Source organism: Schistosoma mansoni, chromosome 4 (genome assembly GCF_000237925.1).
Source record: "Schistosoma mansoni strain Puerto Rico chromosome 4, complete genome".
NCBI classification, from domain to species: domain Eukaryota; kingdom Metazoa; phylum Platyhelminthes; class Trematoda; order Strigeidida; family Schistosomatidae; genus Schistosoma; species Schistosoma mansoni.
The window spans coordinates 15,189,208-15,202,732 of NC_031498.1; the positions used below are offsets into that span (position 1 = coordinate 15,189,208).

Sequence of the window (13,525 nt, forward strand, 5' to 3'; positions counted from 1 at the left end):
TACCTCGAAAGAATTAATGAGAGACGCACCATTAGATATTGATGGACAAGTGGCTTTAGCAGCGACTGATGATCCGGCTAGAACCATTAACGTCCCGAGTAGTTTTAATCTAGGTGTTGAGACTGGTGGGAAATGGATAACGCGGAAACGTAAGAGAGAAGGAAAGATAGCTAAAGAGAGCGCCCATATAGTCGACAAGTCATTGTCGGACGCACGTCCTGCGTATAAGGTTACTCCTATAAAGTCCAAAAGTATGAAAATATTTAGCCCTATCGTGGATGGGAAAAGTTCGGCTTCACCGAATGTTGTTTTGAGTCACTCGCTCAACTCACACGACACTGTTAAAAGGAATCTGTCATCAGAAATGTACTGCCCGAAGAGGTTTTAGGGACACATCCCGAAATTAATAAGGCTCGGTAAATATGTTGGAGGCGAGACCCAACAAAGAAGGGTCTTAAAATTAGTACTCGGGAATATTGAGGAAAGAGATGTAATACTGAATAACGCACACAAAACTCGTGATTCAAACATTCGTACTCGACCAGATTGGCCGCTTTATAATCGGATCAGGTGGAAGAATGCTCTTACAGAGTTAAAAACTCGAAAGCTAAACGGCGAAACGAACCTTACGATTAAGGGTTTACGGATAATCAGGTCTTGGAAGCCAATGCTTAATCAGATCATTTTCCCATCATTAAAATGAGAGAATATTGTTCTTGAAAGAAAATCGCAGATATGTTTAAGTTTGTAGTGCCGTGCTTCGTTAATCGATCGTCTCGATAACCGTTATCATATCAATCTGAACGGTGTATAATATCAGAAGACAAGGGGAAGCGGCAACTACATTTTTATTGACAAATAACATAGGCTAGAAGGCAGTGAGCACATGAGCAAATGTTAGCGAGCGAAGTAAAAATGACATGCATAGGAGATGGCTGGTAAGCCAACTCTCTATGAGCAAGCATTAATCAACATTTATACTCAGACAAAAATGAATGACAGACATGTGATAGGTAGGATAAGAAGTGTGCATACACATACGCTCATATAAAAAAATAGTCAAGGCCAATAAGCGATAATTAACAAGATCAAAATATGACTCATAACGTTATAGGTGAATTGGCTTGTCCAGAAACTAGAATAAGCTATGTAGGTGTAATATAGTACACGACGTTACACTACTCCCCACAAGTTAGATGATATCAACCAGTAAAACTTCCTTTGTCTATAAAAATCTTAAAACGTTGGCTTTGATTTTCCTTTGTCTCGAAGCCATTAAATGAAAGTATAGGGTATGTAGTTGGAAAACTCCCAGTTTGATTAGCTTATCCAAATAAAATGGAAGTCTGTAATGGTAATCAGCCAACTGATGTCGCCTTCTAAATATGGCTATTTAAGATAGAAGAGAAGAGATTTGTTTATAGGAAACTATTTACCTATTATAATTTAATACTAAATCAACTTCTATTAACCCGACTCTAGTTTGTTTTTACTCTTTATTGACCACTCAAATGGTCAGGAGAGTGTTACGAAAAACGTAATAAAGTTGGCGAAACTGATTAGAGTTTCTATTTCATCTCTGATATGATGAAATACCAAAGAAAGCAGTATTCTTATTTAACTGAGAGGAAATCATACATTTGCAAACACACTGTTGAAATCATATATATATATATCGCCAAAGCCAACACTATCACACGTTCAAAATGTCTTAACATTAACTTCATTAATGTTATGGGTTTATTTTTCTTCTTTATTGTTAAATGTTGGACATACTTATGCTCAAGGACTACCGATCGTGCCGTTACGTAACACCTATCGTAAATATCCCATCACTGTTTTAATAGATTATTAGTTGATGAACACAAGAATATTAAATGAAAATTAATTCAAATACTGAGTCAATCAAGATATGATGTAATCTTACACAGAAATCCTCTGAATATTATATACAAGCTGACTGAAAACATAATATCGTTCCCTCAAGCATTTATAGAAAACTGACTGAAATGATGAGTGGATTAGTCCCATAAAAAAAGGTTCACCAGTTTGTAGCCTCAAATCTGACTGAATTTGATGATAATTAAACATATCTCATATTTAATTTCACATACGACACTTCGGCTAACAATACTATATAATGGTTTTATTAAGGGTTGAATACGAAATGTGTCTGTGGAGAGTAGTGTAACGTCGTGTACTATATTACACCTACATAGCTTATTCTAGTTTCTGGACAAGCCAATTCACCTATAACGTTATGAGTCATATTTTGATCTTGTTAATTATCGCTTATTGGCCTTGACTATTTTTTTATATGAGCGTATGTGTATGCACACTTCTTATCCTACCTATCACATGTCTGTCATTCATTTTTGTCTGAGTATAAATGTTGATTAATGCTTGCTCATAGAGAGTTGGCTTACCAGCCATCTCCTATGCATGTCATTTTTACTTCGCTCGCTAACATTTGCTCATGTGCTCACTGCCTTCTAGCCTATGTTATTTGTCAATAAAAATGTAGTTGCCGCTTCCCCTTGTCTTCTGATATTATACACCGTTCAGATTGATATGATAACGGTTATCGAGACGATCGATTAACGAAGCACGCCACTACATGTCTAGAAATTCATATTTCATGCTTTTGTAGATGGCGTTGAGTCTTGATTGACTATGATCACCACTACAATGAGATTACGGGCCCAAAAACGACTTGGTCCCTTTGATAACTCGCAAACCAGAAGACCGTAACTGGTGCAGATAGAGGATATTTATTAGCAATCTCATCGTATCGAATGAATACCGAGACGCGCCAAAGAATACAAGCAATAAGAGCAGAGCGTAAGAAAGTTCGAACCAACAAGATGAATAACGAAACGAGAAGTGACTTTGATACAGTTAAACAACAACCAGTATGGTAAAACAATCACTGGTACAATTGGTTATAATAATAATTGTTTCCATTACACCAATCGCGTTCTCGTCGAGAAAAGCCGGTCACTACATTTAATGTGACGGCAAACAACCACGTAAGCGTATGAAAATGGCTTGCGTCAAATATTTTATTTGATTTTGTTTTACAGCTTATATAATTTAAAAAAAACAAGAACAAATGGGGATACATAAGCACATATATACTAGAAATTTAGATAGACGAAATGTCACGATTAATAACTTATTGGTACATACAATACATCAGCTAAGATTAGAATGGTGCATCCACGGTTCAAATAATTGTTCCAATTAGTACCAGTTTACTCAAGGGTTTATATTGATTTATGATATGACTGAAATATAACAGTTTATATTCCAAGTATTAAGTCTCTCCACAGTTATTACAGTTAAGTAGTGTTACTTATTAGAATAAGGCAAAGTAAATGACATTAAGTAATATAATGTGCAATGACAAATTAGTTTCATCTACTTTAATATTGCTTGTTTTTTTGCTGTAAATAATATTGGAAGTATAGTGAGTGCCGACAATCGAATGTATTTAAACACAAATTACGGACTATCTCACTAAAATCTGATAACCATACAGTTAGTTTGCAAAATAACAATTTTCACAATCTTGAATGTTCCTTATGCAAACATCAATCCATATTCTCTGATTTCATTGTTCATGCATTTTCATAACGATTGCGCTTCGTTCCAGTTTTCTCCTTATCGATCTTCTGCCAAAATACATTCTATGCCTGACCATTACCATATACCACTTATGTGGAGATAAGTAACCACACCACAGAAGTTGAAATTATCAACTTATTTTACTCATAAATCATGAATAATGGTCAAATATACTAAAATTATTGAAATTAGAATTTGTTTATGTATGGAAGTGTCTTATTATCAATCTATCATAGTTATATCTATCATTATTATTATTGTAGGATAACAGGTACTATCGTGGATTGTGGAAATGAGACAATGTAATGAATAAATGTAGTCAGTGTAGATGAGACAAATTTTCCGACCAAAATTTTGTAATTTTACGTTTGTTTGAAATGAATCAGATCTCATTTTTCTCATTTAATGAAGTGAAAACTCCAACTCAGACACTAAGTAAAAACGTGAATAGATCAAAGAAATATTTCCTTTCAATTAGTTTTTAACAACATGACTACACAAATATATGTGTACATGCTTAATAATAATGGATACTAGTCAGGTGATGTCAGATAGTAATACAAATCCAAGTGTATTAAAAGGTTTGCTTTAATCAACTTGATGTCCTGTGTCAACCGAATGAGCGAGAACGGAACCCTTCATTACCTTTAGTTTTCTTGACCAGGCTGGCCTAGTCCGAATTATTTTAGTTTTCGTCCACTGAGATGTTCTTAGTACGGGACTTCTCAACAATGTGTATAGATGACGCCCCAACCAGGAGTCGGGTCCAGGACTCAGTTTCGTGTGCGAAACTTTAACCTCTACACTAATTATTTCGTTAAGTTTTCATAAATTCTTTTTGATACGCTTGTATTTGTATTACTATCTGACATATCACCTGGCTAATATCTTTTATTACTATCGTTATACATTTACACGCATTTTTATTGACGAGATGAAAAACTAATCAAAAGTTAGTATTTCTTCTATCTCTGCATTTTTTCTCGTTTACTTAATCTGTTGGTAAACAAACTCTTCTGGCAATAACTTGAATGTTAGAGTGCTGAGCAGAAAATAATCCATATTTACAATTTAATAATTCTATATTTGATAAATGCACATAGGTGGATAAATAATTAACGCATAATCGTTTCGTGAATCCTATTTATATTCGTTACTTCTGATCATTTCTCTGAGGAAGCTCGTACCAAACTACCAAACGGAAGTTCGAGTTATTCTTGATTTCAGTAACTGTAAATTCTACAAACATAATTTTTTCAATGTCTTCATCAAACTCAGTCCCCAACTATTATTCATTCGCATTTGAAAAAAACTTATATGAAATGTTATAAACTTCCCTAAGTGAGTTTTTCCGTATAAAAAGATTATGGGAAAATGAAGACATGAAAGCAAATACCCCTCTTAAATATATTAGATATCGCTGGTGTGCATTGTGTTTGCAAGTTCAGCATACGAACTTTCTACTTGGGTAGTGTATCAGAAAATACTTATCATATTAGCAGCAAATAATTTCGGAACCAACATAGTAGACAAAAAATCACTCGTCATCACCTTATTAAAACGCTCTGGGTTTGGCTGTGTCAGGCACGAATTAAGCCTGGTAACCGGGTCCTAATTTCGTTAGTACTTGAGTCCCCTACGAAATTTATATCTTTTAATCACTGGTGTACTAAACTACTTCTAAACAAATGTACTAGTAATTGGTTTTGTATGTGAATACGTTATTTTACAGGACAAAGAATAAATCCGTAAGGTGACTATCTCTCAATATTAGTTTGTTATGGGCTTATGTACGTAATTCAACCACGTGACCAACTATGTCGTATCCTTGGATTTTATTTATTGATCAGTATTACATCCATTCTTTTAACGATCTCTAAGCATTATTCCAACTCTGAAATTTATCCATCACAACAACTGGATCTTCCACGTGAATAGCTGCTAAAACTTGTTCATAGTCATTTTCCCATGAATTCTTACATTTAATGTAATCTCTCTTAAAATGTTTTCGGGCTTTATATCAACAAGTTAACACCTCTACATCGGACTCTAGCTCATGAAAGTTCAACCTAAAAAACCTAATATAGTAACTAATACGATGTTGATGCAACCAAACAAACATAATATTTTCAAATTGAATACAGTAGTCTATTATTATCGACCATAAGATTCAGTTACCATGCGAGTGTCGCATCCAGGATAAAACACTGGGCTTGTAACATGAAAGCTAGCTAAAATACAACCACGATTTGGTTTTTTTATAATTCAATAATTATTCTCAAATAATTTGAAAGATTGATTTAAGATATATGGTGGGATAAACGTGAAATCACGAGTAAAAAAGACACAGATACGAACAAATTAGAAACAACTAGTGTTGACAGTTAAAGAAATAACTGAACAATCAGTTATTAGAATCCTTAAAGCAGTAGTTATTATAAGAAAATTGCACAGTAAAATAAAAGTAGGTTCTAAAATTTCTTTTGTACAACGTCCAGAAAATGTCATAAATTATGCGATACGCACATTTGCATGTAAAGATCGTAATCGCTTTGTACGCGATAAACCAAGACGAAGGCCACTAGACGGCGTGACAGGGAAAAACGCTTTATTTGAAGATGGCGGAGTAGTTAAATTACTGACTAACGAATTTGAATGAACAAGGGCAGAAGGAGAGGAGTTTGACGAAGCTTTGTGACTAGAAGTTGTCATAGATTCTGATATTTCACAATGGGAAGCCGAAGGATTAGAAGTAGTAAGTTTTGCTTCATTGATTATTATGTTAGGTGGCATTTCCTTTCGTGTTTGAATTGTTTCACATTGTTTCACGGACGTATCTTTCGTTAACTTCTTAGTCTTAGAAGGTTTACTTATCGGCTTCACCTCTTTAACATCAGTCTTCTTGAATTTAACGGGTTCATCATCATCAAAGAACTCAGTATCACTGTCACCTAATAGAGCATAATTGTGAACTTTTCGTATCCGCGAGGAGCGTTTTTCTGTCATTTAAATTTGATTACTGATCTTTTGATTGCGACCTGTATTAATAGCAAGCAATATATATATATATATATATATATATATATATATGAAAATAGCACATTTTGAATCCAACTCAGTTATCAGGTAAAAGTTTAAGTGATATTCTCTGAACCATATTTATGAGAACAAATTACACCTCTAAGCTGACGAGAAGTAGTAAGTGAGTAATATGAAACTGAAACTCAGACTGTTTTCTCCTATATCCTGAGTTTTAGAATTTCTCCACACTTTTTTATTGCACAAATTTATATTTCCTCGAATCGCGCTGTCTTAAGCCTACTCTCTTTTACTACCACTGATACTGTTACTACTTCTACTACTCTAACATTCAATGTGAAGACACAGTATGGAAACTTAAAAAACGATGCACAAATGTACCGGAATCCACATTGTTGATGTGTGAATAATTAGTTGAAATAAGATAACCTTGAACTGTTTACATCAGCACTAAAAAATCTGATACATGCTCATTTAACTATTTCTGAAACACCTTAGTAGATTTGTAATGCTTTAATCAGGATGATCAATGATGTAAAACACTAGAGTGGACTCTCTATACTTGTGAAGCGGAGAGTTGGTGATTAAGCCGATCAGAATTCCACTACTGGATTCTGGATTAGACCTCGCTTTATCCTTAATTTGAGGACCCCGATAGAAACCATAACCATTACATAAAATGGTATTTCAAGGTGGATACGTGACTCTGGGCTTGGGTATTAAGGGCCCACCAAAAAACTTGACACTCTTAAACCAAAACACACCGGTGGGCATTTCGTATACATTACAACAACTCTAACAAAGTACAAGGACACTGTATTGACGCTAGTCGGTGGAAATCGAAAAAAAACGTACAAGAGTTTCTTGAGTTGTGATAATCAGCGTAGATATTAAGCATAAGTGAGTCACTGAACCTACTTATATTTTTTATATTTATCCCTACTCACTACAGATCGTTATGGCACATATAGTGTAAAACAAACCTAGCGAACTGATATACTAGCAAATCCCAAAAAATATATATTATGTTCCTTGAATCGAAATTTTCATAGATCATAATTCGAGGAATTAAACTAAATATCTTGAAGGAAAACTACATGAACCCACAATTTCCTAGCTTATTAATTCGGCAAAAGGAAATTTACTACTTAAATAACCATTCTCTGGAATCATCCTAGATTTGTTACTGACGGTTGATAGGTTTTAACTCCGCCTGTAGCCCTTCTAGGGTTACTGCCTGTCGCAAGTCTGGATACAAGAGGAGGGTTGGGTATGTAGTATGGGGAGTTGGGAAACCCTGATTCCAAACCAATGGTACACATAGACTCTAGGATTCAGAGGGAACAAATGGCGTATGAACCAATCATTGGTCTTCGGCTACCATGGGACTGCATTTCCTGAAGTTGCTCCACTGCCTTGTGGACTAGACCTTTATGTCAAAGGCTCCGGGTATGGCCTCCTAGGAAAACTACCTGCTTCGGTATGGGCACCCTAGTAGTATCATAGCCCACACACAAATCAAGTGACTTGTGTGGCGCATATGTATTCAGTGCACTTTTGTACCAATATTTATGTGTTCAAACAAATCAATAAATAAATATTTAAGCAATAAACAGTTATAGAAAAAATATGAAACACCACTGGAAAATTCATTCTAAATTAACGGCTAGTTTCGCTTACCCAATATCATAGGAATAACACAAACTTTTTGATGAATTAGATCAAATATTTTCAAAGACTCCAAACCAATGATCGAATGTAAGTTTATCAAAATCGGCCAGTAACTATATGAATTATTCTTCCAGAGATATCAACATAAAATACAAACCACAGTATTGATATTGCTTAAGCCTATTTTAATGACCAAAGAGAAAAGACATTATGTTAGAACTTACAAGGTATTGAGGAATCATTTAAAACAGTTTAGAAATCCACACTTGGGAATGCCAAAGTATAAAGTCGAAAACCATTTGTTTACGTATGTGATTATTCGAGTGAATATAGGTGCACCCGACGATACAATCATAGGTAATAGTATGCTATGTAGTCACAAGTGATTCAGACCACCAAAAGACTCCAAACCGCCATTTGCTTAGTCTTCTGGATCAATAAAAGCAGTCCAACTATAAGGCGGGTAACAAAACAACACTTAAAACCCTTGACTATAGCTTTATCTTATCAAGTCATTTGCCAAATATAGCTTCATTTATCCAATTGTAAGTCACTTTCTCATGTGAGAGCTAATTATAATGCCTGCCTAACCAAATTACAGTAGGTAGGGCGAAGTTTAAACCTGTGATCAATTTGTTGTAAACTGAGTCCCCTAACCATTGAGTAACCAATCCCTCGAGGATCAGGAGAAAAAAGAAGTCGTATCTATAAATTATATATAAATATTGAAGGATTAATAACACTTAACGTAGTTTTTTTCTTAATTAACTTAGCTTTATACGGAATCTAAATGCGTTTTTCTTGTAAAGGCTACTAAATAATTCAGTTGTATATTTTTGACTTCCGAGAAACAGAATTCTCTTCAAGCGCATTGTATCTTGAAGTGAAAATAGTTTCTATGCACTTTGTTCTTCAAAAAACATAACTAATAAGACACATTTTTCCTAGTTGGAATACAGGAAATTTGTCATGGTTTTCTTAAGATGTTGAATTTTGTTTTAGTAAGTACTAACTGGGTCTATGGAAGTAACATACTTTACAAACAAAACACTACTGATGAAATTTGTCAACTGATCAAACTGAGTAAAGGCTGGAACATTTGTAGGAGTTTCAGTTACATACTGTGGCAAAAAATCAATTACTGCACTCCATACATATATCCTGGAATTTTTAAGTATCAATACATCTCAGCCAGTCAGTCATCTACAACGCAGGACCAGGAATATATAAGCATCGGTCGAAGATGCCACACCTCACTAATTAACACAAGATGAACACCAAATTCACAGTAGTTACTTCAATAGTGATAATTTATAAAAAAGGATTGTGTATAAGGATGTGACAGAGGAAGAAAGAAATAGTTCGTACAAAGAAAGGCATAGAGTAGCATTATTCTCAAAGTTTAAGGGGAATTAAGAGTGTATACACCTACGCCACTATGATCGATTCTGAGCCATGTCACACACAGTCTCCAACCATTGGTTACGAAAGTTACGAGGACCCCAAACAACTAGTCTGCATCTACCAACATGGCACAGACTAGAAGTTAGTGACTTCAAGAACTGATGCCGATTTTTGGTTCGGCCGTCCCTTATTTCCTCCTAACCATCTCCAACACTAGTCAGCAATTAGTGCCATGGTAATCGGTGTTCAAGCATATGTTACACATGGCCCGACCATCTCAGTCGATGAAGATTCACAACCTCATCAACTGATTTACCATCATTCCCTAATACCGTGTCTTAACTCATTATTACCCGGCGACCACAGCAGATGCTGGTAATATTTCCAAGACATCTGTGATCAAATACCAGTAGCTTACGAGTATTTTCTACCCTTCCTTAATGGCCATGGTTTGTAGCCGTTAAGTAAAACAGAACGAACTGCTGAGCAGTGTACTTAACCCTAAATTGATAGGCGGATATCTCGCCTTTGCCATGGGTAACGTGAGTTCACAAAAACCTATCGAGCAGGGATTTCGTCAGACACCGACCCATTAGGGCCGATCAGACTCGCAAGATAAGTGAAGTTGTCGATGCATTCGACAAATAATTCAGAAAGGCTTTTTAAACTACAGAGGGGAGTAGCCGAAGCGTTTCACATAGTGCTAAATCCCTCTGAACCCAATAGGAAAGACGGCCTGAATGTTCATCCAACCTGGACTGTTTTTTCAGAAAACCAAATTTTTACACACACCGATAGAAAACTTAAAACCACTACTTCATATCACAAATGCGTATATCTTTCATACCCACATTCTGACACAAATTAATACAGTGACTTGTCATAAAAATTCGACTTGACCAAGAATAACTTGACACTGACATTTAGATCGATTATGATTTTGATGGTACTAAAATTATTAAGCACTGTTTCGTTTATTTTTGTACTATTTAATCTTGTGTAAATTTAATTTCGGTTATTTATTTACTCTGAAGAAGTGTCCTATATCTAGCCACGAAGGCCAGAAATAAAATTTTTTTACTTCTTGGGATATAACAAAAATATATTTACTGTTCATCTTGAATTACAGAAATTACGAAATTCCGATTTACCTACAGCAATTAACCAGACTATTCGCAACCTACCAGGGTAACCTTATTTTCTATACTCTGAAGTTAAAAGAAACGCTATATGAGGCTGTAACAAGCACACATGCAAACATATGTGCAGTCAATAACTAAGTGTTTGGAACAACATGAAGGTTTCTCTTAACGATTTAAAAGACGACGAATAATATGGACGCACTCTAAAAGAAACGCAATGATTTAATAGAACTTGAAAAATTATTCACAAAAACCTCAAAGCATCGTAGATAACAGTAAATAGTGAGATAGGCTATCTTTAAAAGCCAGAACCATTAATTAGACCATTTATGATGGCAATTCACTTGATAAGAGATGTAAAAGTGTGCAAAAATGGGATAATGGCTTTGAAATATCGTGTAGGGAGTGAGATACACTTACAAATCATATGTCACAGGAATTCAAATACACTCGCAACTAACTACAAAATATCTACACAATTAGTAAATTCTTGTATGCTAATAATTATTCTTTACTGGGATTTTGCAGCATTACGGAGTGCGGGGAGCAATTATTAAGATGTATGGAAGATCTTTAGATGTTATTATATCGCTGTAGATGGACATTTGAAATCTTGAAAACTGGTCGCAAGTGTTATTTTATCTTATACTAGCCATCCACACTATTCAAATAATTCTGCCTGTATATGTTCCAGTAGAACGAAAACCAGATACACTAGAATCTATGCATGCAGGGATAAGTATAGAAACTGAGTGTTTTGTGTTGCATTTTTGTGAAATCTTTAGTGGTATTGTCTAAACACTTGCTCAAACTGACCAGTTTGGTTTCACGACTTAGTGCTTAAGACGTATGGAAGTTTCGAAAAATCCACAGATATTGGAAGTATAAAAGGGTTTGATTCATTTAAATTTCGCCAGATTGTTTTCAGCAGATTCATAATTTTTCGTCGCCCAACACAAGACGTTTGAAATATTGAGTGAAGAACACTGAACTATGCAAAGCTTTCCTTAGTATCTCTCACGGCTATAGCTACACCCTGACGCATCACGATTCTTGAGCAGCCCAACAACCCTGAATTCGCGAACGCATTTCTGCATTCAAGTTAGCCCACGATTGTAAAGTTTAAGGAAATATGTCTTAGGATTTTCCCGAAGACATCACTATGAATCACCAATGGGTTTAGTTAACCCGCATTTGAGATGATTGGTTTGGAAAAATTACGTGTTATAACGGCGAGACTAAAACTTCCCATGGTCTAGGGAAAACCATGGGTTTTTTTACTTAAATGGAAGCCGGGAAATTTTCAAATTCTCTCACAATAATCCGAATTGACGGATTGGGAGAAACAATAATAATTCACTGAAATCACTGTCATGGGAAAGGCGGAGCACGTAAAAGATCGAGTGATGAATAAAATAGCCGTGAATGGAATGAGGGAATTATAGATAAAACTGATTGAATAGCTATCCCAACTCAGTCTAATAAACATAAAACCTGTGTGGTGGTTCGACCATAACCTGAAGGCGTTTTGGATAACAGGGGAGCGTGCAGAGTATGCGAGGAAAGCTGGAAGAGAACAAGATCAGCCGAAGACTCATCGGCTGTCGCTTGCAACAGCAATAAACAACAATTAGCAACAAAAGAAGTATGATGTTAAGACAATTTGACAACGGAAACTAAATGTTGACTGTGCAGAGTTTGAAGCCCGTTACACCGAGGAGTTCAAAACGGCGCTAGAAACAAGTATTACTAAAACCCACGCTAACCAATTCCAATTTAACACCAAGTGATACAACACGACCTTGGATCCAAAACACACTGTTTTTTCGATGCACGAAAGTCTCACAACCTTTAGAAAGGTTTATATGCTTGTTTTTTTAAGGATAGAGGCATTTCTAACTGGTTTAAATCAATTTTTCTGTTACGTGACGGTGTGAACATGTCTTAAAGTCTTCGTTTTAGATCTTATGGCTCGATGATTATTAACGAACAATTCAGCAAGGTCATTCTACATATCTGATATAGAGTTTTGAGTCCAGCCAGAAGGTGCTTTGTTCACTAAGAGAGTGTAGGGTCAGTGAAAAGTCACTGAACCCTAGCCAAATCATCCGGCAGTTGGGCCACTAAATATAGAACAGATCATCAATCCCCGTCAAGGTCAAGGACGTTCAACGCGCATCAGTTAATCATACGCCATAGACTGGCCCGTACGGCAGTGGTTTTACTTTCGCTTGTATCTACTTTAACTAATATATTCCTGTAATAACGTCCTTTGTGTTGTACAGTCTTCAGAACATCCATCGTCCGTTGAGGGCAATCCAGGTAAGATGCTGATCGCGAGGTATGACTTTGTCGTTAGTTGGTTCGTCACCATTCTCGCCTAACTCTAGTAGGCCCCCAATCATTCGACATAGATCGTCGCCGTTGATGGTCTGCAGGGGCATGCGGAGTAGCTTGACTGTGGAGGGCTGTAAAAAAGAACTAAGGGAAAGTTTAGTCAACGATCCAACAAGTTTACACAATGCGACTACATTTAACGAAGAAAGCAATGGAAGACAGTCAGCGATAACACAAGCCCCGGATTATGATAACCTTGAAATCATAACTACAGTCAGGTACTTTAATCTGATTTATTGGTACCG

General features: G+C 35.7%; 1 protein-coding gene across 1 annotated transcript; it reads right to left on the bottom strand.

Annotated features, from left to right (window-relative positions):
- Positions 1–6,108: 6,108 nt before the first annotated feature.
- Positions 6,109–8,392, bottom strand: Smp_058850 (hypothetical protein). Its single transcript, XM_018796948.1, has 2 exons — positions 8,347–8,392; positions 6,109–6,665 (listed from the first exon to the last, which is right to left on the bottom strand). Exon 2 carries the CDS (start codon positions 6,631–6,633, stop codon positions 6,139–6,141), a length of 495 nt encoding a protein of 164 aa, XP_018652038.1. The 5' UTR covers positions 6,634–6,665; positions 8,347–8,392; the 3' UTR covers positions 6,109–6,138.
- Positions 8,393–13,525: the final 5,133 nt, after the last annotated feature.